This window comes from Gouania willdenowi, chromosome 11, assembly GCF_900634775.1.
Source record: "Gouania willdenowi chromosome 11, fGouWil2.1, whole genome shotgun sequence".
Lineage (NCBI taxonomy): Eukaryota > Metazoa > Chordata > Actinopteri > Blenniiformes > Gobiesocidae > Gouania > Gouania willdenowi.
In genome coordinates, this window is record NC_041054.1 from 26,960,483 (window position 1) to 26,985,859 (window position 25,377).

A 25,377-nucleotide genomic window follows, 5' to 3' on the forward strand; every position below is an offset into this window, starting at 1 on the left:
GGGGCCGCACCAGAAGGTATGCAAGGGCGCGGCACGCGCCACCCGCCCCAGAAGACCCCCGCCAGGACCGGCCCGGCCAGCCGGCCAAGCACCCCGGGCCCCAGGAGCACCCCCAGGGACCAGGACCCCCCAAGGGCAAGCCCCCGGGCCAAGCCCCCCGGGACGCGCCCCCACCCCAGCCCAGGTCCCGGCCACAGCCCAGCAGGACCGCACAGCCCCAGACGGCACAAGGCCAGCAGCCCAGGGCCCGCCGCCCCCCGGACAGCGCAAGCCACAGGGCAGCGCCCCCCGCCGGCCCGCGAGCAACCGGCGACCCCCACCGCGGGGACGGAGGCACCCCAGCGGCACACATCCAGCGCGGGACAGCAGCCCCCAGCCAAAGATGCCCCGGACCCACCCACCAGTCCGCAGATGGCAGGACATACCCAGCAGGCGGCCGAAAGCAACCTCAACCATCGGAACAGCTAACGCCGCCCCCCCCAGTAAACAGCATCATCCCGAGGCGCCAAACAACCCTGCCCCAACCCCGGTGAGGACACCAGCACCCCCCCAGCACACCCACCCCCAAACCGGCGAGGCAGGCCGCCCCGGGCCCGCACACCGCGGGGCCCGCCCCCAAGGCCACCAGGAGACAAAGCAAGCACCAAGCCACACCCAAGGGGGAGAGGCACCCCCGCGCCCCACCCGGCCGACACAGCCCGGAAAGCCCCCGCAAGGAGAGACCCCGGCAAAGCCCCCCCGAGACCCACCGCCACGCCCGACCGCACCATCTTGATGTGCTTTTACTCTATGCAGTGGCCCAGCCACCAACAGAGGGGCCAGGCCCCCACCGGAGAGGCCCAAATGTGTGTACCAACCCACCACCCTGTTATGGTGCCTCTCCATTCCCCAATGGAGAGGCACTTCCCGATCCCCTGTGTGAATGTGTGTGTTTGGTGAATGTATGGGGTGTAATTAAAAGAAGGGGGATGGAGGGGAGCGGTGCTCCCCCTCCAGCCTCTGTGGATTTATGTGTATGTGGTGTAATAGGCCGGAGGGTGTAAATGATGATACACCCTCCGGGGGGTGACATGTTGAGATGCGATTAAAATTGGAGGGATTAGTAGGGCAACTAGAGGTGGGAGGGCCGCCCCCATGCCACTACATAGTAACACAGGTGGCGGCCCCCTCCACCCCCAGCCCCACCATCCAGCCCCCCAAGGGTTGGGTATTGGTGTGTGGTGCATTTTCTGAGTGAGCCAGACCAGCTGGGAGTGGGGTGAAGTGAACATGTAGGAGGCCTGTCCAGTGTGAGCCGGGCCCGTCCGCGTGGCGGGCCACGCGAGAGGGTAGATGGCGCAGACAGGCAAGTGGCACTGCGGGCCCCGGAACAGCACAGCCGGAGACCCCCCCCCACGGCACCCCCCCAGACCGCGCCGGCCCCGCGGAGCACGGCGACACCCCCCACCCCCGGGCACAGCCAGGCACCAACAACATCCCCCGGCGCCCCAGGGGGCGACCCCCGCCGCCCGCCGGCCCGGAGCAACGCCACCCCGCCACCAAGGGGAGCGGCCAAGCAGGGGGGAGGCCCATGCCCGCACCAGGGCCAGCACAGGCCCACCCGGCGCCACGATACAACACTCTCCACCGGGAGGCGGCCCCGGCCCCCCCGACGAGAGAGGACGCCATCCACCGCCAAGCAGGGCCATCCCGCCAGCCACGGACCGGCAAGCCAGAGTACCGAAGCACCCCCAGCCCGGAACCGCCCCCCCACACCAACGGCGCCAATAGAGCCCCCCCCCCCCCACGGAGGCAATCCCCGACGACCCACGCACCGGCACGAGACACCCCCCCCGACGCCAGCCACACCCCCCGAACAAACAGCGGGCCCAAGGCCACCAGCCCCGCCCCGCCCAAGGCTGCGCAGCGCCGCCACGAGCCGCGGCCGGTCCCCGGGCAGATGGCCGGAGAGCACCTCCCCGGACACGTAGCCCAAGGATCCGCCCCCGGGGCACCCCCGCCCCAGAATCGCGCCCACGGCGCCCGGTGCACCCAGCCAGCAGACCAGCCAATCCCAACGCGGATCCACCAGGCGAGGAACCACGCGCCGCGCCCCCGCACACCCGCCCAATACGACCCCCGGGGAGGCCCCATAGTACCCCTCACCCCACCCCCTAGCCATAACGTCCACACCCCGGCCATTGCGGTCGTACAAAAAGCCCCCGAGGGGGTCCCGCCTGGCTCGTCGCGCAAGCGACATCCCTAGCAAAGGTGCGCCCCAGGGAGCCAAGCCAAGGACCCGCAAGGGCCGACGGAGCAACCCACAGCCACACCCCGCCACCCAGCAACCCAGGAGGCAATCGCCGACCCCGGGCAGCAGCCACCCCCAAAGCTACCCCCACCCCGGATCCCCCCGGACCGGAGCCAAGGACCCCACCACCCCAGGCCCCCCAACGAGACCACCCCCCAGCCAACCCACCCGGCACGGCACCGCCCGCCCCCCAGGCGGGAGCCACAGCCCCCCCACCAGTGCCCCAGGCCAACGGGAGCCCCCCAAACCCAACCCCACAGGATGGCGGGCGCAAGAGCAAAGGAGGAGGAGGGGGGGAGGACGAGACAGGGGGACAGGGAGCAAGGGGAAGGAGCGGCAGGGGAGCACGCAGGGCCCCAGCCCCAGAGACCAACCAGATGCGCATGCAAGGGGCAACGGCGCCAAATCAAACAGCCCCGGGACCCCGTGAACACCCAGAAGGAATGCACACCCGTGCTGAGGCAACAAGGCACCCCGGCAACCCACCCCAGCCATCCTGACCAAGACCACCCCAGAGGCCCAAGGCGGCCCCGGCCTACAGTTGGGCTAGTGCGTTAGTAAAGAGTGGTGCTGGCAGTCGCTTGCAGGCTAGATCATCAGGCTTTTAAAAATTTAGATTTAATGCAATTAAAAAAGGAGTCCAACGCTCCTCAAAGCACGTTATTTTTTTTTGTTTTCTGAGAGCAGACATCTTTTCCATGGAAATAAATTCTGTGAGGAGATTTTGCCATTGGTTTATGTTTAAGGATTTTTTGTCTTTCCAATTTAGTAATATTGTTTTTTTTGCTATGGCTAGTGCCGCAAGGATTGATTGTGATTGGTTTGCTGGAGGTTGAAGCATTGTCAGGTCTCCAATCAAACAAAGATTTGGAGATAAAGGAATTCTGTAGTCCAAAATGGAGGACAGTTTTTCAGTGATTAGAATCCAAAAGTGTTGAACTGGGGAGCAAAGCCATAAGGCATGTAAATAGGAATCCGCTGTATTCTGGGTGCACTGAGAGCAGATGTCTGTTGCTGAGAAGCCCATTTTATGCATTTTCTGTTGGGTAATGTGGGATCTGTGGAGGACCTTGTATTGAATTAGCTGAAGGTTTGTGTTTTTTGTCATCTTAAAAGTATTACAACAAATTTCTGCCCAGAAATCAGTGCTCGGGGTGATTGAGAGTTCGGCCTCCCACTTCGCGATTGGTAAGTAATTACAGTTAGTGTTCGAAAGCGCTCTGTATATTTTTGAGAGTTTTTTTTGATTTTGTTGAGATTTTTTTCATATATATAGCCAGTTCTGGAGGTTGTAACGTAGTTAAGTCTAGTGGAGTGGTTTTCTTTATTGTCTCTGTTACTTGTAAGTACTGTAGAAAGTTACTTTTATTTATATCGAATGCTTGGGTTAGATTGTTATATGACCTGATCTTGTCATTTTCAAAAAGGTCTTGGAGATGAGTGATTCCACTCTCTTCCCATGTCTTCAGATAGAGTGGTGTTTTTTTATTTTTAAAGTCGGGGTTGTGCCAGATTGGAGAGAGTATACTAGTTTTTAATTGGCCATTTGTGATGTCCAGGGCTTTCCACCATGCAGTCAGTGTGGAGGCAATTAGTGGGTTTTTAAAGCAGTTGTGATGTTTGAGGGTCGCAGTGATAAAAGGGAGATCAGAGAGTTTAATGTGTTTGCAGTCTAACTGTTCTATTTCTAGCCAGGTGTTGTAGTATTCTTTTGGATTTAGCCATTCTGTTAAATATAGTATTTGGTTTGCTAAGTAATAATGCATGAAATTAGGGGCTTCTAAACCACCCTCGTCTTTGTTTTTTTGAAGGGTAGAAAGGCTTATTTTAGGTTTTTTATTTCTAGTATAGAATTTTGTAGTTGTAGAATCTAATCTTTGAAACCATTGTTTTGGTGGTTTCAGTGGTATCATTGAGAACAAGTAGTTTATTTTTGGTAAGATTTTCATTTTAACTGAGGCTATCCTGCCAAGTAGTGAGATGGGGAGATTGTTCCATCTCCGCAGATCTTCTGTGACTTTGTCCAACATCGGATCATGATTTAGTTTAATTAATTCATTTAAGTTTGGTGATATATTTAAGCCTAGATATTTAATTGTATTTGTGGTGGAGGGGTGTTGTGGATTTTGGTGTGCAGGATTCCAAGAGTTTTTTGTCAAAGGGAGGATTGATGATTTTGTCCAGTTAATGGAATAGTCTGATAATTTAGAGAAGCTGTTTATTAGATTAAATACTTCCTCTAAAGAGGATTGCGGTTCTTCCAAATAGAGTAAAATGTCATCCGCGTAGAGATTAATTTTGTGTTCTGAGATGGATGAGTGGATTCCTTTAATAACAGAGTTCTGACGTACAGCTGCTGCGAGAGGTTCAACGAATATTGCAAAAAGCAAAGGTGAGAGTGGACAGCCTTGTCTGGTTCCCCTCTGCAGTGTGAAGCTTTGGGATGTTATTTTGTTTGTGGTTACTGAGGCCTTAGGTTTTTTGTACAGGGTGGAGACCCATTGTATGAATGATTCTCCGAAGCCAAATTTGCCAAGGACAGTTAGGAGGAATGACCAGTTTACTCTATCAAATGCTTTTTCTGCATCGAGTGACAAGATTATTGTTTTCTTTTTAGAGTTCTGTGCCATGTTGATCACATTAAACAGTCTTCTCACATTGTCTGTGGAGTGTCTATTTTTAATAAAACCTGTCTGGTCTTGGTGTATAATTGACTGTACTACTTTCTCTAACCTGGATGTGAGTGCTTTGGAAATAATTTTTAAGTCTGTGTTAATAAGTGAGATGGGACGATAGCTTGAGGGTAATATGGGGTTTTTGTCTGGTTTAAGTAACAATTTAATGTTCGCTGTATTCATGTGACCTCCTACATGCCCTTTAATTTTGATCTCTGTTACTACTCTGAAAAATAGTGGAGCCAGCATTGACCAGAAATGTTTAAGGAATTCAGCAGGGAACCCATCTGGACCTGGTGCTTTGCCTGTTGACATGCTATCTAAAGCATTTTGTAATTCTTGTAAGGTTAATGGTGAGTCTAAGGTGGTTTTCTGATCTATAGTGAGCTGTGGTAGGTTTAGTTTATTAAGAAAGGTTTTAATATCTTCAGGGTCAGGGTTTAAATTTGATGAGTATAAGTTTTGATAATAATCATGAAAGATGTTATTAATGTCCTGAGGTAAGTTTAAAGTTTGACCTGCGTTATCAGAAATTGCTGCTATAAAGGAATTTTCTTTATTATGTTTGAGCTGATTTGCTAAATATTTGCCTGATTTATTATTGTAGTCAAAGTTTTTGTATCGTAATTGTTGCAAAATGAAGTCGTTTTTTTTAGATAAGATGATATTCAGATTAAGTTTTGTATTTTGGAGTTTTTCCCATAAAAGTTCAGAAGGGTTAGCTGCGTATTCTTCCGTAAGTTTTTTGATCTTTTCTTCAAGTGTTTTTTCTGCTATCTGTTCCTGTTTTTTCTTAAAAGAAGAGTATGATATAATCTTCCCTCTAATGACAGCCTTGCCAGTTTCCCAGAGTAAGGACGGTGATATTTCCGGGGAGTCGTTTGTCAATAGAAAGTCCTCCCATTCTTTTCTTATAATTTTTTCAAATTTACTGTCATTAAGTAATGAAGTGTTAAAGCGCCATAGAGAGGATACTTTCTGATTAGAGTCACACTGCAGGGTGAGGGATATTGGGGCATGATCGCTAATAATTATAGGATGTATTTTAGAGGACATCTTATGTACGATGGAATTATTTGAAAGAAAAAAGTCAATTCGGGAGAAGGATTTATGCACAGGGGAGAAGAAGGTATATTCTTTTTTAGTTGGGTTATTCAGTCTCCATACATCTCCTATTCCAAGATCTTCCATGTAATCCATTAATACTTTAGCAGATCGAGATGGTTTTGTATTTGAGCACTTACTAGATCTGTCCAATGATGTGTTGAGCGCCAGATTGAAGTCACCTCCGATGATTAGAGACGAGTCTGCAGAAAGGTCCCTTTTTTTGACAGGAGCTTGGAGGTTGCATCCTCCGAGAGCCACAAGGACTCCAGCATGGGATCTTCCCCTGGTGCTGGAGGCATTGCGCCTTCCACCGTTTGAGCCCTTGGCACGAGCAGCGCTGAAGTGGGTTACCCTTAAGTCTGCGTTCCTTCTGGCCATTTCCTCCGCAAAGCGTGTCAGTGAGCTGCACGCCCTGTCAATCAGCGACACATGTCTGAGGTGGAATTCGGATGGCTCGGGAGTCACTCTGTGGCCGAACACAGCTTTTCTCCCTAAAGTGCTGTCCCGCGCTCACCTCAACCAGCCCATTCGGCTGGCACGGTTCAACCCTTCTTCCGTGGAGCCGGAGGTTCAGTCTGACCTGTTGTGCCCAGTGCGCGCCCTGGAAGCCTACATTGCAGCTACTGTAGGTTTTCGGGGGTCTGATCAGCTCTTTCTTTGTTATGGTGGCCCTAACAGGGGTGGTGCTGTCTCCAAGCAGCGCCTGTCCAACTGGATTGTCGATGTGATTGCCCATGCATATCGGGCAAGTAACCGTCTCATCCCATCTGGTGTGCGGTGCCACTCTACCAGGAGTGTTGCTACGTCATGGGCTGCCCTGAGGGGAGTGCCCCTGGAGGACATCTGTGCTGCGGCCTCATGGGCGTCGCCTGGCACTTTCTCCAGATTCTACAGGGTGAATGTAGCCACACCCCATTCATTGGCTGTGGTTCTTCGGCCAGAGTCCTCTGACCCTACACACTGAAGGGTGGTAAGCAGGATTCTTCGTGACTTTTCTGGTATAAGTCATTCAGTGCTTAAAGCACCGCCTCTGGCGGTCAGCAGGGATGAAATAGAACGAAGAGTTACGAATGTAACTATGGTTCTATGAATCCCGAATGACTGCCAGAGCTCTTTGTCACTCAGAATCCTCGTGTGCTCGCGAGAAGATTCTGTAGGAAAGTACCCTGGAGTGACACCGGAAGATATAAACTTCCTCTGGGTCATCCAGGGGTCACTGGTGACATTGTTGGTATACATACTCGCACTGCGCATGCGCGAAGGGGAATATTCAGTGCTTAAAGCACCGCCTCTGGCGGTCATTCGGGATTCATAGAACCATAGTTACATTCGTAACTCTTCGTTTTAATGCACTCTATAAATAAATTGACTATTTGATCTGAGGGGGTTGTGAACTCTTCAATAACAGAACATGAGTTTTTAGCAATAATTTAAGATAAGTTTTGCTGCCTCGCTTTGAATAAGCCATCATTGAGTTTACGCAAACTAATTTAATACAGGTTTAGATCAATTTGGGATTTTGTTGTTCTCCATTTACGCTCAGCTTTTTTAAAATTTAATTGGAGCCACAGCATCTATGACATTACCAAGTTTTGTATCATTTTGGTGTCATTGCTATGGCTTCCATAAACTGTCCATGTGTTGTCATTTATGTACATTTTATTAAGACACATAGAAGTAGGGGGAACAGTTTTGACACAGCGGAACGTTGTTTCATTCCCATATCCAGTGGCCATTTAACTCTGTTTACTTCTAGTCATCACATTTTAGTCTCCAGTTCAGTAATGTTTTGGAGAAAGTCGCTGTGCAATGAGCCATTGCTCTGCTAAATAGCTTCTCAGCTGAGCCACAGAAGAAAAAAGAAGCAGATAATTACCTCAGAGTGAGAATCAGATGTTAAATAACGTTTTTTGGTGAAATTAAGTAAAGTGTTCTTTCTTAGAGAAACATATTCATGTTTAGTAATAAATGTCCTCTTTGCTGCTGCTCAGATTTAGATGAAGGAATCTACATTTGAGTGTGATATGTAGCATATTATGTCATGTGATCAGCATGTAAGAACCACACAGATGTACAAACACTTAACTGCATTATTAAAATTTCATCATTTATATAGATATATTCATTTATACAGTAATGTATAATAAGCATATTTATATAGAAATCTATGCATACTGCAATCCATTCACAGAAAACAAAGTCAACACAACAACAGAAGCTTCAGACATTCTGATGACATCATCACACACAGTCACTTAATAGGGATATTTAAATTACAATCACTCCCATAACTTTACAATCAGTGTTTCCTGTGGATCAGCTCCTTTAAGACTAAACTCTGTACAGTCTCCATGAGAAACCAAGGGATGTTTCCAGATGCTGGTGACGACGTGCAATGTTCTGTCAGCCATTGTGGGTTTGAAGCTCAGCAGTCCGTGAAGGAAAGGAGGAGGAACTGTGTCCAGTTTGATGGAAATCATGATTCACAGATGTCTGATTAACCACAAATGAAATAAAAGCACCTACAGACTGCATGACATGCCTACAAGCCTGAAAGAAGACGTCTGAGCATGTATTCACATGTTCAAACTGAAAGGATGCGTCAATACACACAGTGTGTGTTCAAGTGTGTGTTCAAGTGTGTGCCATTGGAAAAGAAATCACTGAATTTTTAAATGGTTCATGTTTTCTGTTTATGTAAAGCACAATGAATTGCCTTGTGTGAAACGCGCTATACAAACACATTTGCTTTGAATCCTCACTCTACATCTCAAATTAAAACAATCAAATATTGCACTGTGAATGCAAAAAATACAGGCCTACACTATACAGAAAAGTGCTTCTAAGGTTTGTACAAGTGCTACACACAAACAGGACACATACACATTGATCAGTGTGTCTGTGTGTGTTACCGTCACACAGGCTGTCGCCTACAGTACAGTACGATTCATAGTCTGTTCCCCTCCAGCTGAATGTCCACTTAAGAGACGAGAGCAGTCGCTGAAGCCTCAGGGAGAAGATGTGTGTGGGTGTGTGTATGTATGTGTGTGAGCTCTCCCTATGGGAACCTTGGATGTCTTTATTTCCATGCACGGAGCATTGGAGGGAGGTAAAGTACAGGAGAATGCAGAGAGTTCAGGAATGGACCTTGAAGGCCAGCAGCTGCTCAGAGTGCATGTTGTTGAGCGAGCGCAGGTCGGGCAGCTTCAGCAGCAGCTTGGTGAAGATGGCCGACTCGTTGGGATGCTTCCTGGTGATGAGGCTGCGCAGAGCGCGGATCAGCGTCTCCTGCAGCGCCTCCACCGAGTTCACGTTCTCAATGCCCGAACGATCTGGGACAGACAGAAACAAATGTTTGCTGATGCTATAGATATAGCTGTAGCTGCAGGTGTAGCTTATCTATAGGCAGAATATACAGGAAGTGCTAAATGTTAGTTGCTTTTCTTGATCTGACAAAGTTTGGGAATGACTGACGTAAAAGTAGAGTTAGTCATCTATTTGTTAGGTGTTAAAAAAAGAGCATTAGGGTGTAGATATTTGAGCAACGTCCATAATGAACCCATAATAAATTATTTGGCCGAGCAGAAATGAATCAAGCTCAATTTTCATCACACTGGCGGATTAATGTCGTAATGGAGCAGTCCACCTGTTACACAGACTATTACAGTCGTCGGCCAGATTCAAGATATATCGAGTTTTCTATTTTGAAGATATAGAAAATGATATCACCTGTACAGAGATAAAATTTATGTTTTTTATAGCTTAATTTGTATTTAAATACTTTTTTTAGTAGTTGTTGCTTTCACTACTTCTCAGAACCGTATGAAAAGCTCAGATGGATTGCACAGTGCGTCCTGACCCAGACCTTCCCCGAAACAAAATACACTACAGAACTCACTCACACGTGCTGTCCCTAATAGGAGAAAAAGTCAAAAGTGGCTTATTGTGCAGCTGTTTGGTAATTAATGTACGTGTGTGGCATTTTGCATCAACAAATATGACCCAGATCAGACTCTATTTGAATTAAAAATAGAGTCATATCGTATATCACCAATGTGAGAAAAACTATAAAGATATGAGTTTTGCTCTGTATCGCCAGCCCTATTTTGGCCCAATTCAAAGTTTAAAAATCACAATTTTTTAACATTTCAATTCTCATTAAATCACAATTGGAGTTATTTCAGTCCCTAAACTGTCTTTCATCAGGACTTTCTATGTGTACTTTAGATAAAAGAACTTAACTTAAGTTCTTTCCTTTAGTGGAAACAGGATTTCTCAGTGTAATCTAGATTCCTAAACCTTGTCGGCAGCTTTTTAGCAGAGAAAGCACTTTGGAAAGTACTTCAGAGAAATAATGTGTTGTGTGGACGTTTGCTGACCTGCAGAGACGAGAACCACTGCAGTGAAGAGGCTCATCTCCTCTTCGCTCAGGCCCAGGTTGATGAGCTTCTCGCTGAAGTCCAACATGGAGTTGAGGAGGTCTCCTGCTCCCATGGCCCTCAGAGCATCCACGCTGTACTTCTTTCCTCCCAGGAAGGTGACGGTGCGATCCTTCACGTCAAACAGCGATGCAAAGCGCACCACCAGCACCTTGAGGACGGAAGAGTGCGGTTACACTCTGAGGGCGCCCTCGCAGACGAGGGGTGAGGGGGTGGGGTGTATCGAACAGCAGAGCCTACCTCGAAGGTGCCAGCCTTCAGCAGGCTGACCTGGTCGGGCTGGGACAGGTCTCGGAATCCAGGGATTTTCTTGGCAAACTCTACCACCTCCCTCACAGCAGGGGTGAAGCTGTGGGAAAACTCCTCCCACACCTGGTGGCCAGACTTGAGCGGGTCAACGTAAGGGGAGGTGTTCATGGGACACACCTGCACAGGACGGAGCAACGCCATTAGAGAGAGCGAGGGAGAGCTGCTTTAACACAGACAGACTTACCAGATGCATCCGATTGGTTCCCCGCCACATGGGTCCATAAAGACCACCCACGTGTGCCTCGGTGGGTGGGGCTCGGAAGGCGCCGTGTGTGTAGGCTGGACAGTGGCTTGTGACCACGCCCCTGAAGCGCCTGAATGGGCAGTTGTTAGCAGCATTCTGATCCATCTCTTGATGACCAACAGGGGAGGAATTTTCCTGGGTTGCCACGGTAACGAGGTTGTTGTTGTGGTTCCAGGCATGCGGCTGCTCCTGGATGTGGAGGTTTGCATTGGCATTGAGCGGAGAGATGACGCCGCCCGCGGCTGCCTGAGCTCCGGGGGGCGTGGCACCCTGCTCCTGGTTGTACATGAAGGTCTCCTGGTGGGCTCGGGTCACAGAACCAATCACCTCCTCCTCGCCGCTGTCCGACGATGAGCTGGGGCTGGTATACATGGAGACGACGGGCTCGGGGTCAGAGCTGGAGTCTGACTGGTTGGAGCGTGGGGAGGAGGAGGGGGAGCAGGAGGGGGCGGGGCCGGCATCGTCGGATGGGGGTCGGCCGGCATCGGGCGGGGCCGGGCTGTGCAGCTGAGTGTTGTTCATCATGTTGTTCATGGCGCTCTGCATCTCCAGCAGCATGCGCTGCTTCTCACGCTTTGGGATTCGACCAAAACGAACAGCTGGACACAGAGGAGAGATTAATATTATTATTATCAATAGTTCTAATCTGATCATATATAGAACTGAAAACAATAGGTTATGGGTTAAACAAAAACATCAGCAGGGCCACAAAAATGTGACTGAATCTGATTTGAGGGTCACATGATTAACATTCATGTCAGCATTAAAAATAACAACCAATCTAAGTATTAATACAGAAAAGAGCTAAATGTGTGTTTTTGTTATTGTTTTCAATTGCTGTCGTTGTTATTTTTGTGCATATTTAGTCATCTTGTTCAATTTTGAATTAATTCTGTGCATTTCCCTTCTGTCATTTTTACATATTTTCCTGTTATTTTTGTTGTCCTCGTGTTTTTTCTGTAATTTTGAAATGCTCTTTTTATCATTTTATTTAGTGTATTTTGTGTTGTTTGATTGATCTTGTGTTTTTCTGTTGTCGTTTTTGTATTTGTGTGTTCTTAGTTTTCTTGTGCAACTTTGTGTGTATTTCTGTAGATCTTTTTATATATTTTTCTACAATTTGTAATGTCCTTTTTGTCATTTTGTGTATTTTTGTTGTCATTTTTGTTTCTACTATTTGTCATCTTGTGTTATTTGATTAATTTTGTGTATTTTTGTCGCCATTGAATACAATTTTCTGTTGTATTTTTCTTTATTACTTATTTTGTGCGTTTACTTTAGGAGCAGCACATAACTAGAGCAAGGGCCACGTGTGGCCTCCAGTTGCACATGTCTGATCTCCAAAATGTGTCCAGGGCTGCAGTACTCGTACTCACAGTCCCTGGACATTCCCACTGAGAGGCATTTCTTGAAGCGGCACTGCTGGCAGCGGTTCCTGTTGATCCTCATGATGGGACAGTTCTCGTTCTTAAGGCACTTTTTGTACTGGATATTCTGCTGGATGCTCCTCCTGAAGAAGCCCTGTAGGACACGGCCAATGAGAAAAATGTGTCAACGACAGCCAATCATCTCCTAGACCAGTGTTTCTCAAATGGAGGTACATGTACCCCTAGGGGTATGCGATGGCACTACAGGGGGTACTTGACAGATAGAGAGAGATAGAGAGAGTGGAAAATTAACAAATTAAGTATCAGTCTTGGTCCCACTCCAGGCATGAGATGACCAGAAATGATAAAAACTATAAAATCAATGTTTTTCAAGCTTGGGGTCGGGACCCCAAGCTTTCTGAAATAGGTTTTTGAATTTCCTTCATTACAATACTTTTTTTTTTTTTAAATGAAAACAACACACGATCTTAAACAACTGTATTTCTATACTTTCACTTTGTGAAATATAAATCAAGTTCAACTAAAATGCAGTAAAATATATATATCTGAGCTCAAACATGATCAAAAACTAATTCTAGAAAAAAAATTTCTTTGGGGTCGCCAGAAATTCTTGATATCAAAATGGGGTCACGATCCAAAAAAGGTTGTGAACCACTGCAAAAAATAGTGTTTATTTCCACTTATTTACAAAATGAGATTGTTTAAAATGTCTTATCACTTGTTCATTCCATCATAGTTGTTTTTAAATAGTACATTTTCTAAGCAAAAGCAGGTACTTGTATTCAGAAATAAGAGAAAGGGGGTAAAGTTTGGGAACCACTGTCCTAGACCTTGTAACTATGGAGATTTCTAGTGCTTATATCGACTATGGATGCATGAGGTGAAGTGATGAACTATTCATTTTGTGTATCTCTGAGCATAGATCCTATACAAACACACAGATGGTGTACATTACTGTGCATCCCTGTGTGTGTGTGTGTGTGTGTGTGTGTGTGTGTGTGTGTGTGTGTGTGTGTGTGTGTGTGTGTGTGTGTGTGTGTGTGTGTGTGTGTGTGTGTGTGTGTGTATCAAATGCTCACCTTGCAGCCCTCACAGGCATGGACTCCGTAGTGGAAACCTGACGCCACGTCACCGCACACCTTACACAACAACACCAGGCCGTTGATTTCTAAAGAGAACAAACACATGGGATTATTCCAGCCTTTCTTTACGTTGAAATCTGCGATCACTGTAGAGAGAAGTCTGTCTTACTTGTGATGCCACATTTTGCCGTGGACGACGAGCGTCCATTCTTGGGCGTTCCTGTCCGAGTTCGACCCCCGCTAGTGTGCGTGGAGCCCTGGCTGGGGGAGCAACCCCGGGGAGGGGAGGTAGACTGATAGCTGCCATTGGAGGAGTCGCTGTGGCAGGACTCCGGGCTGGAGGAGGAGCTGGATGAGCTGATGTAGGCTATTACGCCCCCTAGTGGAGAGCAAGAGGTATCACAGGTGGTTAGAGCGTCACTGATGGTGGGGGCACACTCAAATTTTTCTTTGTTAGATGTATTAAAAACAGTTGTATCTATATACCAATTCTTCTTTATTTTTCAGTTCTTTTACATGATAATTATTATATTTTTCTCATTCATTAGGATATTAATGTTTACAAAAATAAAATACAATCAATGAATAAATAAATAAATGTTAAATATAATTTTATTTAAACTTAAGTAGTAGTATTTAGTTGCAAAAGTATGGAACATTTCCCGTACGTTTCCATGGAAACCGAAACTCGGGAATTTGGGGAATATTTAAAGAACAAATTTTTCAGGGGAAAATGTTTCTAATTAACTGAAAATTGGGAGTAATTTCAACGATCAGCATTAATGCAAAAAATAATCCAATTAAAACATTTTAAGCGGTTTTCCACAATTCTGGCAGTTTTTAATTACTGAATTAAAGGTCAACAAGGATGGTAGATGTAGTTTTAGCTTTAATTTCTGGTTAATTCCAATAAATATATTTCCCAAAATTCCAGAGCTATGGTTATTTTCCTGGCTCTTTGTAACCTGATAGTTAATAGAAAACAAAAATACACCAGTATTGACCCAACACGAAATCAGCTGATCTCAAATGTCTCCTTTATTCTGTACGTTTGACGATAGGACATTTTGTTCTGTGAAGCCTGTTGGAGCGCAGAGATCAGATGTAATGTGCGTGCACGCGCTCGCTCGCTGTGTGTCCGTGCTCGTGCTGTGATCCTCCCTGATGTTAAAGTGTGTCAGAGCTGCAGACGTTCCCAGTGAGGAACCTCCCACTTTGACCAGAGCAGCCAATGAGAGGCGAGCAGACACTGGCGCTCAGCTCAGATCCCTCCTCCACGCGCTGACCCCATTTCTTCCACTGCCATCCTCAATGATTAGGTAACAGCATTGCATAATGTCTCACACACACACACACACACACACACACACACACACACCTTTGACAGAGAAATGTCAGACAGACTCTAAAACATCGGATTAAATAAAGTTATTTCCGGAGCAAATAAAAGTCAGCTGACTTTGTGTTTGTATCACAAAAGAAAACAACATAAAGTTTAAATACTCTAGCTGGGCCTGGTACCATTATGTCATGCAGGAAATAAAAGGTTCCCTCTAAGATATATATATATATATGCAGTGTGATAGAAAACAAAGCAAGTTGGGACCATGTCATATTTCATATTTGAGTTTTCTATTTTATTTCAAGTGCATCAAAGATCTTTAAGAAAAATGCACTTTTTTTTAATGAAATTGTAGAATTTTTATTCTATATTGAGTGTTAACTAATATATAGCGATATAGATCTATATATAATCTAACCTGACAGCTTTTTGTTTCTTGTATATATCTGTATTATATTTGTACATTTGCGAATGTATATTATTGTAGTTTTATTTTTCCTACTGTAATGTGTGCACTTCTATTTAATCCTTATTTTAATTCATTATGTACGTTTTCTTTTTTTACTTTCTTTTTATTTTCTTTAGTGTTTCTTCTTTTCAACTGTAAACTCTCGAGCCTTTGTAACAAAATAATTTTCCATTGACTTATTTATTTTTACTTTAAACCGTTTTTCTGTGAAAAGATCGAGGACACAGGAGGTGTTAAGTAACAAAATAAGAGCCCGCAGTGATTTCCATGTGAAAGTGTGTGGTTCGGGGACATTAAGTAATCCAACATGTTTGTTCTCTGACCCTGACACGGCCCACCCACCCCACGTGGCCAGACAGGCTTGTTCCCGGGGAAACTGGGTCAGCGCGAGCTGCGTCTCACGTGTACCAGAGCGGTACCACGCGCCAGCATGCCTCGTTGAATTATGTAATGGTTACGTCACGGCGCCGCTCAGCCAATGGGAACAGACGCATGTGCAGCGTAAACAGAAGCGCACATGGCCAGGCTGTGTGTCCATGTGAGCCAAGGCACCGCAGTGCCTCTGAGCCAGGCACTTTGGTAACAAACAAGAGGCACGTGGACCTGCTAACACACTTTAACATCAACTCACTGTCACCTTTTCTACCGTTTCCGTTTGATTCCCTGCACGTTATCAACACGATTATGGAGTTATTATCGTCTCACACACACATATCTGTGCTGTGAGGGACACTCACCACCGTTTGTGGACTCCATTAGCGCCTGTCTGTGTGTGCGTGTGTCAGGGATTCCTCCGCTGCTACCTCAGTGCTGAAGCCGTCTTTGAGTCCGTGTGATCAGCAACTGACAAGTCGCTGAAAGGTCCCGGTAGAGAAAGAGCGTCCGTTCAGCTACAGCATGAAGACACGGTAGTCCTTCTGAGCCACAGACAGCCTGAGCAGGTCGGTATCACTCAACTACAGACACTGAGCACGACCACGTCCACAAGCCTAGTTTGACAGAGATCAGAGCTGTGAGGGTCCTCCTGTCATTCAGTGTGTCTGTCTGTGAGTAGGCGGAGTCTCCTGCTCTACCACATCAGAGGCTCCGCCCCCCTCAGCCTGCACTGGTGTCAATGTAACCCACTGACATACTTTCACATCTCACAGGACACACATGCCCCTTGAAATTTAGAATTACTCTTTAGTTTGCCAAACTAAACATTGTTCATCAACTATATTTTTCTAGTGACAATTACGGCAGCGTATTAGTACGGAGGTGGATTAGGGCCAATTTTGAAGAAGAAAAAAGTCAAAATATCGACAATGAAATTGATTTCATTTATTTATTTTTTACTGCAAATGCTGTCAAAGGTCGACACTACATGAAGTGCAAACCTTTTACGACAACAATGTATGTTTTGATAATTGTGACCATCACCAGCCCTCCCTAAGGAAGGGTAAGAAACACTTTATTAAAGGGAGGATATAAACAGAGAGGGCAGTGAGGGGAACAGGGAAGAGGGAGTCAGGGTAAGAGTTGACTATTTTAAGGTGAGAGTGCAATGTGATGTTAAAGTTGTGCATTTTGTGCTTATTGTGTTGTGTAATTACTTAAACCAGTCTGGTAACAAGTGTGGAGAAGCCGGTGACACAGCACCCAGTATAATGGTGGTGGTGGTGAACAGAGGGGAGGAGTGAGTGGTTATACCTAAAACTGATATTTGGGATCAACATGTCTAAGGTTAAACCCAGTACGAGCTTATCTCAAAGCCCAAGGCCAGTGCATCCACGACCGATGTCTGTGCAAGAACCACTTCTGCAAACAAAGGCGCCGCCCCGGGCTCGAAAGTGCAGCCAGGCCAAGGAGGCCCAGGCCACCCCCCCCCACGACCAAGCAGCCCCCCCAGACACCCAAGAGACCCCAAGGCGAGACACCCACATACACACCCGAGAGAGCCCCATAAAGTTGAAATATAATGTCGAGATTAAAGTCAAAATTTCGAAAATGAACTCAAAACAATGTTGTGATAAAAGTCGAAGGGTTGCTAATGAAGTTAAATCTACGGAAGCTGACGAGGGCCAAATCACCATATGACAACAAACAGCAGATTGTGGTCGTCTACAAAATGTCGTGTATCGATGAATGCGTTAAAATATACTTCAAAATTGGGTTTAATAATAAAGAGATTCTTTCTTCTTTAGCTCATAAACATGGAGTTGTAATCATTTTAAGGACTTTGTAGATACATTGTCAAAAACTTAATCTGTTCAGAAGGAACAGACTTTGACGAGCGAGTTTGACAGATAAAATTAGTTGATGTTAATTCATGAAATGCTGTAACACCAGACCATGAAATAAATACATTAATAGTGAAATATACATAATATTTTTCAGGATGAAAATGAAATGTAAAATGTATTTAATTAAATATTGACACATTTAGTAAATTATTGGCACATTTAGTTAATTATTGACACTTTTACTTAATCAACGGTGTATTTATTTATTTAATTGTGGCACTCCTCATTGATTTCTAAATTTCCCACAATGCATTATCTAAGTCCATCGAAACTTAGAAGCTTTCAGTGTTCACCCTTTTCAATCACAGTTTCCTTTACACAAGAAAACAGAATGAGAACATAACTTTGCCAATACGATGAAACACATTTAGAAGACGTAAAATGGGGAAACTGGGTGGAAGGGTGTTAGAGGTCAGTATGATTGTTAAAGTCAATCAGTCCTTCCACAGCCTGAAGGGATACTTTAACTAATTACCCTGTTGATATCATTAGGTTGAGTGAGCTGATGTTCTCTGTCTCTGCAACCTTCATCTCACTGTTTCCTCTAGGACAGAAAAGGCCTAAATAAGTCCTCTCATGTACTGCAGTCTTGCCTAGTGTTACTATCCTGTATGGCTGTTTGAGGACCACAGCCTCTCAGAATTAGCTAAAAATAGACTCATTGCTACTTTGCTAGAGTCAGGCATCTGTTTACGATGCTCCTTGGTCACCTTTTTTGGAGGTGAGCCAGGAAATGTCTTGGTCAAGACCTCTGGGTCCTTTAGAGAGATAATTTGCTGTATCTGAGCTGCCCTGGAGCACAGGACGAGTACAAGTGTTTGTGGACCTGAGAAAGATATGTCACATTGACCAGAGGCAGAAAGAAAGAGTTAATCCTACTTGTTGGAAAATGCAAAGATGGCATAAAAAGCCTGAGCATTTACTGTTGACTAGCTGATGTCAAAGATATCGTCCCCTGTGGTTGTGTTGGCTAATGTCTCAGCTAACGGCTATTGGAGCTCGGTTAGCTCGGTAGATACTTTAACTGTGACGTGGTTGTAGGAGAGACATCCGGTGGCTGTGTCTCAGACTGAGCTAGCTAACCGTTGCTGTGTCTCAGACTGAGATAGCTAACCGTGGCTGAGTCTCAGACTGAGCTAGCTAACCGTGGCTGTGTCTCAGACTGAGGTAGCTAACCATTGCTGTGTCTCAGACTGAGCTAGCTAACCGTGGCTGTGTCTCAGACTGAGCTAGCTAACCGTGGCTGTGTCTCAGACCGAGATAGCTAACCGTGGCTGTGTCTCAGACTGAGATAGCTAACTGTGGCTGTGTCTCAGACTGAGCTAGCTAACCGTGGCTGTGTCTCAGACTGAGATAGCTAACTGTGGCTGTGTCTCAGACTGAGCTAGCTAACCGTGGCTGTGTCTCAGAATGAGCTAGCCAACCGTGGCTGTGTCTCAGACTGAGATAGCTAACCGTGGCTGCGTCTTGAAGCTGCGTTCACACTGCAGGCAAATGTGGCCCAAATCCGATTTTTTGGGAGTCAAGTGACCAGATCTGATTTTTTAAAAGCAGGGTGAACACAAATTTGACCCATATCTGATCTTTTCAAATCAGATTTAGACCACTTTCATATGTGTTCCTGAATCAGATACAGATCTGATCTTTTTCAATGTGACCTCAGTGTGAACGGTCAAGGAGGATTTAATACGCATTTGATACGTTGACGTCACTTTATAGTAACAGCTGTAGGAGTGAGCGCAGCAGCTGTGCGCTGTCCTCTGCTTACCATGGAGCAGAGAGGGTCAGGGACAGGATTGAAGCATCCACTGTTAAATCATCCTTTTTCTGCACAAGAACATGGATGATCCTTATATTTGATACGTTAATTTTGTAAACAGATCCACTGTCTCTGGCGCGCACTGCGCCTGTGTTTGACGTGCACTTGTTACCCCGTGCATTCATCTGATGTTGATATTAACAGTTGTTTGTTAATAAAAGCAAAACAAGCATAAATTAAATTTGTATGAGGAAAAAAATAGGTTTTAACTGTTGTTTTTGGGCCGGGCATGGATATAACTACCTAATGTCTGTCGGACCTGTCGGTTTCGGTTTTGCTCTGTCGGGTTATAGTAGTGATGGTCAGTGATGTGCAGTCAGGGTAGGCAAGGTAGGCAGTGCCTACCCAAGGGTGAATTGATATTTTGTTTTAATTATAATATAATTATACTTTATTTATATTTCCATTTCCAATAGCCTACAGTACCTATAAGTTTGAAAGTGTCTGCATTTTGTGCGTTTCACAGCGCAAATTACTAAACACCGTTATTTCCTGGAATGGCTGCAGTCTCACTCCGCTGGCCACACCCCCTCCCAAAAGCACATTGCTTCTCTATGTTTGATATATTTTACACATAAATGCTGCTGGTGCTTTAGGCCAAATGAGACACTACCAGCTGGACAAAAGCATCCACATGGAGCAGACCGTATATAGAGCTAGACAGCTGGTGAAACTTCCTCATTAATATGCACACTTACAGATTTTCGTCACACAAAAGTCTACTATTCTTTTTAAAGTGTGCAAGAATAATAAAAACTAAATTCAGCATTATCTCAGGCGTATATCTTAGTATTTGTTTTATCTTTTAGTTTCCATTCATGCCAGTGTTATTGTGAAAATTCACTTGATTTACATTGTAAATGGTGATGAGTTCATTGGATCTGTTTACAAGTTAAATCTGAGCAAGTATTTTGCTTTTCACAGCTTCATCAACTATTCAGAATATATGTGCAACAATTGATGAACAGCAGAGAAAATAAGAAGAACCTTCTTGTTTTCAGAGCAGCTTTTTTCTGACACAAAGCTGTAACAGTGTACACCATTATTTTGTTCATTTGGAACATATCACACCATACCGATCTATTTATCACCATTATAGTTCTTCTACTAATTTTCACTTTAGTTAAATCGTCCTACCTTATTGGATGCTGTGGTGAGCTTTGGTAAAATCATGTAATTTGACCTTTTCCCTATTCATCAGTAAAATGTAATGGACAAATGTCTTCATGGATATGTGATCCATCAAATTCAAAATTGTACTTTTTGTCATCAACAATCATTAGTTTTTGTGCAAATACATTGTATTTCTGAAAATGACTTAATTAAGTGGAAGGTGTCAAAGATACAGTGCTTGAAATGAAGATAAATCAGAGATAAAAATACAATTATGACACTGGCATTAAATGATGGCGTTATGTTGTACTTTAAAAGGATTGCTCTTGTATACATGGATGATGAAAAAAGATGAAAAAAAACTCAAAATTACAGTAAAGTGCATTTAAATTAGGGCTCTTAAACTCTTTTTAGTTCAGGGGCTGAATATGGAGCAGTTTGATCTTACGTTGGCCACAGATTTTTGGCGGGAAAACAAGTTATTCTAACTTTATTCAGACCTAGTTTGCACTTCCACATATGAATTATATGTAAAGTATGTAAGGTACTAATAGTATCGAAGCAAGCAAATTACTGATATCATTCACTGCAGGATCTTCACTCAAATATTCTATAATGTTGTGACCATTTTTTGTGTATTTTAGAGGAATGTTGTTGGATTGTTCGTGAGAAATTGCAGGATTTTAGAAAAATTCTTTCAACAATTTCAGATGAAAAATTACTGCCGTCATGTGACATAAGCATGGGGAAAATGTTGTACATTTTGTGGAGTTTAATTGAATTTGTATATTTGGAGGGACTGAGATATCTAACATCTGAATTAGTCGGTCATTTACACAATGATTCATGTTTTCTCTGTCATTTTTACTTTCTCCTGCGTAACACACCGGGTGCTCTAAATCAGTGGTTCTTAACCTTTTCAACCCACGACCCCCAAAATAAAGGTGTCAGAGACTGGGGACCCCCACTGTACCTGAAAGTGGTTGAACACAGACATGAAAATTGGAGAACAGTCAGGACCCTCTATAAGGGGGAATAAAGGGGAGAGATTTTTGAGGTTCATCCATAAAATCAGCAAAAAATGGCCTTTGAATCTGTGATAACCACATTTATTTATTCATCTGAATAATATCCAGGAAAAGTATTATTATTGGGCCCTAGTATATAGTCTAGGTTTCCTAAAAGTGACCAGAAAAGGTGGTGAAATGGGATTTTAAAAACCACAGAAATTGGTTTAAAGTTGCAAAGTAGAGTGGCCAAAAACTGACAGAAAAAGTGATTAAAATGGTTCAGTGTCAATAATGGCTTAAAAAAAGCAGAAATGGGGGAGGGTTGGGGTAATGTAATTTAAAAAGTAGGAAGAATTAGTTTAAACTGGCAAATAATGGGAATGACAAATCGTGACTGTGTTTAAATTGGCAAAAAAATAAGCATGAAATATGGTGAAAAGAGGTGAAAAGTGACAAGGATAGGTCAACATTAGGTGGGTAAAGTGGTAGAAAGGGTTTATAAGTGCCAAAAATGTCTTAAAAGTAGAAAGAAATGTGCAGGAAAGGCATTTCAATTAGATTAAAAAGTGGCAGAAATGGGAATAATGTAGCAAAAATGCATTAAAATGAGCAAGGTTACACTTTGTATTGGAAGAATTTGGTCATCTATCACCCTTGCTTATCCTTATTTGACATGAGCGGCTGCTCTCCCCCACCATCACATCTCCTCATTCTCATGAGGTGAACGTGACATGAATGTGCTTCATTCCTTTTCACGTCCAAACAGCAGCAAAGCCAACGCTGTCATCAATAGAATAACACGCCAACATTTCCTTATCACTACAATGACTGTGTGATCCCACGCTTCGCTCTGTCTGTTTTTGGGACTGTGTTTTACTGAGCATGTGGAGCAGGATGCAAGCAGACAATACAGAGTAACACAGGAGAGGCTGTTTGTCACTACTCAGACGACCCTTAAACACTCAGCGGGTCAAGAAAACCCTGCAGTCAACATGACCTGAAGCATGTGTTCATTACCGGGTCACATATTTTACAAATTACTGTCCCAGTTTCCTGCAACAGCAGCTTTAATTTAGTGAAGAACAAGAAAAGCTCCTGTTGACTTTGTGCTTTTACAATTCTATTCGTTTATCAGACATTTTTATCCAAAGATGCACAACATGTGCAGTTAAGGTTAAGGCTGAACACAGTGATGGACCAGGTTAGATTCGAACCCCTGACCCTCCGATTACAAGCCTGCTTCCATAACCGTTACACCACCACTGCAAAATGTAACGTTGTGCACTAATTTAGAAGCAAATTTAGTTTAAAGATAACAAATCTCCTTGTTTCTAGATATTGTCAGTTATCCGATCAGTCCTGATCAAAGCAAGGCAAATTTCTTTGTATAGCACATTTCATTCACAAGGCATTTTAATGTGCTTTACATGATTAAAATGTGCAACAGAAAACATTCAACAGCTGAAAAATCAATAAGAACAATAAAATCAGCAGTAAAAATGTTAAATAAACAATAACATGCTTAAAAATCTCCCTCTAGCAGTAGAGAAAAAGAGTGCCATCATCATTCACACTTTAAAGCAGGGGTTTTCAACCTTGGGGTCGTGACCCCATGTGGGGCCACCTGGAATACTGATTACATATACATTTTTTTAATTTTACATTGTATTTATATTGTAATGTATTTATTTATTCATCTATTTTGTACATAATAAATAGAAATAGACATACAGTGCAGGAAGAGGCAGAAAGCAGAAATAATTATTATTGTTTTTCAAAATAAAACACCACACACAATCTCAAAACAATTCAATATAACTTTATTTATGTAGTGCTAATTACAGCAATGATCACCTCGTAGCGTTATCAAAATATAAATTTTAATAAACAATTTAAAATATACAATACAACATCATTTTAGTTCAAATAAAATACAGTACTCTCACGATTTATTTTATCAATCAATCAATCAATCAATCTTTATTTGTATAGCGCCAAATCATAACCAATGGTATCTCAAGGCACTTTACAGTAGAGCAGTCTTAAGGATGGACTCTTCATTTTATGGATACACACATGCATATATACGTATATACACATACATATGTATCCCACACCCAACATGAATTCATCATGGCGGCAAGGAAAACCTTCTGTTAAGCAGCAGGAACCTTGTGTGGATCCCATTCCTATGATGAACAGCCATCCACGTTATGCTGTGTTGGGTGTGTGCAGAGGAAAGGGTGGAGACAGAGCCGCTGAGACTCTGTAACTCCACACTGAGGATCCCACGGACCTGCAAGACAAAAGCCAGAAGGAGTACAGGAGCAAACACACAAGGGAAGAAGCAGACATAGAGGGAGTGTTTGAAAGAGGAATGGGACCCTCTCCGGTCCCTCTCTAACCTAAATGACCTCTCTCTTAACGCCCTCTCCAACCTCTCTCCAACCGAGCATGCCAGACCCCCCCCCCCCGGCAGTCTATGCCTATTGCATCTTAATTATGAGCTATGAGCTGGTTCCTAACTAAAAGCTTTATCAAAGAGGAATGTTTTGAGCCTAACCTTAAAGGTAGAGAGGGTGTCTGCCCCCCGAACCGTGGTTGGTAGATGGTTCCAGAGAAGTGGGGCCTGATAACTGAAAGCTCTTCCTCCTATACTACTTTTAGAGATGAATGGAACAACGAGTAGTCCAGCATTTTGAGAGCGTAGTGTTCTGGGGGGATTGTATGGCACTACAAGCTCCTTGAGATAGACTGGTGCCTGTCCATTTAGGGCTTTATAAGTGAGAAGAAGAATCTTGAATTCTATTCTATATTTTATGGGAAGCCAACGCAGAGAGGCTAATACAGGAGTAATGTGATCTCTTCTCCTAGTTTTAGTCAGTACACGTGCTGCAGCATTTTGAACCAGCTGAAGTGTCTTAAGCGACTTGCTCGGGCAGCCTGCTAAAAGAGAATTACAATAATCCAGTCTAGAGGTAACAAAAGCATGGACTAGTTTTTCGGCGTCGCCCTGAGACAGGATAGATCTGATTTTAGCAATGTTACGGAGATGAAAGAAGGCAGTTCTTGAAGTTTGTTTTATGTGAGAGTTGAAGGATAAGTCCTGATCAAATAGAACCCCAAGGTTTCTAACAGTTTGTGCTTGTGCCAGAGTAATGCCATCTAGGGCAGTTAGGCTAGCATAGGTTTCTCTAAGGTGTCGTGGGCCCAGTACAATGACCTCAGTCTTGTCTGAGTTGAGAAGAAGAAAATTTTGGTCCATCCAGGCCCTAATGTCCTTTAGACAGGCCTCAAGTTTAGATAGCTGATTTGTCTCACCTGGCTTCATTGATACATACAGTTGGGTATCATCAGCATAGCAGTGGAAGTTAACAGAGTATTTTCTCATAACATTACCAAGGGGGATCATATAGATACAGAAGAGGATTGGACCTAGCACAGAGCCCTGAGGAACCCCCGTAGCTTACTTTAGTGTACACAGAAGACTTATTATTCACGTGTACAAACTGGTACCTATCAGATAGGTAGGACTTAAACCAGTTTAGGGCAGTTTAGGGCAGTCCCTGTGATTTATCAAATGAGATTGTACGCATATGATGACTGAAAAATATTCCTTTATTTTTTTTGGGTTCAAAACTATAAAAAACTGTACAGTTTTCCTTTTATTTTTCATTGTATGTAGTGTAGCAGGATGAGCTGCATCGCCCGTGTGTTTAGTCAAAGCAGGAAGTTGCCCTATATAGGTGGGCAGGCATCTATGTGTGTGAGAAGCATGTCCCTAAAAAAAAAAATAACAGAGTGAAAT

The 25,377-nt window shown here is 44.2% G+C and overlaps 1 protein-coding gene across 1 annotated transcript; it reads right to left on the bottom strand.

Annotated features, from left to right (window-relative positions):
* Positions 1-8,153: 8,153 nt before the first annotated feature.
* Positions 8,154-16,405, bottom strand: nr1d2b (nuclear receptor subfamily 1, group D, member 2b). Its single transcript, XM_028461376.1, has 8 exons — positions 16,083-16,405; positions 13,704-13,913; positions 13,532-13,620; positions 12,441-12,585; positions 11,005-11,663; positions 10,752-10,937; positions 10,452-10,662; positions 8,154-9,404 (listed from the first exon to the last, which is right to left on the bottom strand). Exons 1-8 carry the CDS (start codon positions 16,099-16,101, stop codon positions 9,208-9,210), a joined length of 1,716 nt encoding a protein of 571 aa, XP_028317177.1. The 5' UTR covers positions 16,102-16,405; the 3' UTR covers positions 8,154-9,207.
* Between the last annotated feature and the right edge of the window lie 8,972 nt (positions 16,406-25,377).

Bases quoted from the DNA above. Each gene is read 5' to 3' on its own strand.
- nr1d2b (XM_028461376.1), bottom strand. The intron at 12,586-13,531 runs GTGAGCATTTGA...CGTGTCCTACAG, and splicing joins ATGCCTGTGAGGGCTGCAAG to GGCTTCTTCAGGAGGAGCAT. The intron at 10,938-11,004 runs GTAAGTCTGTCT...CGTCCTGTGCAG, and splicing joins GAACCAATCGGATGCATCTG to GTGTGTCCCATGAACACCTC.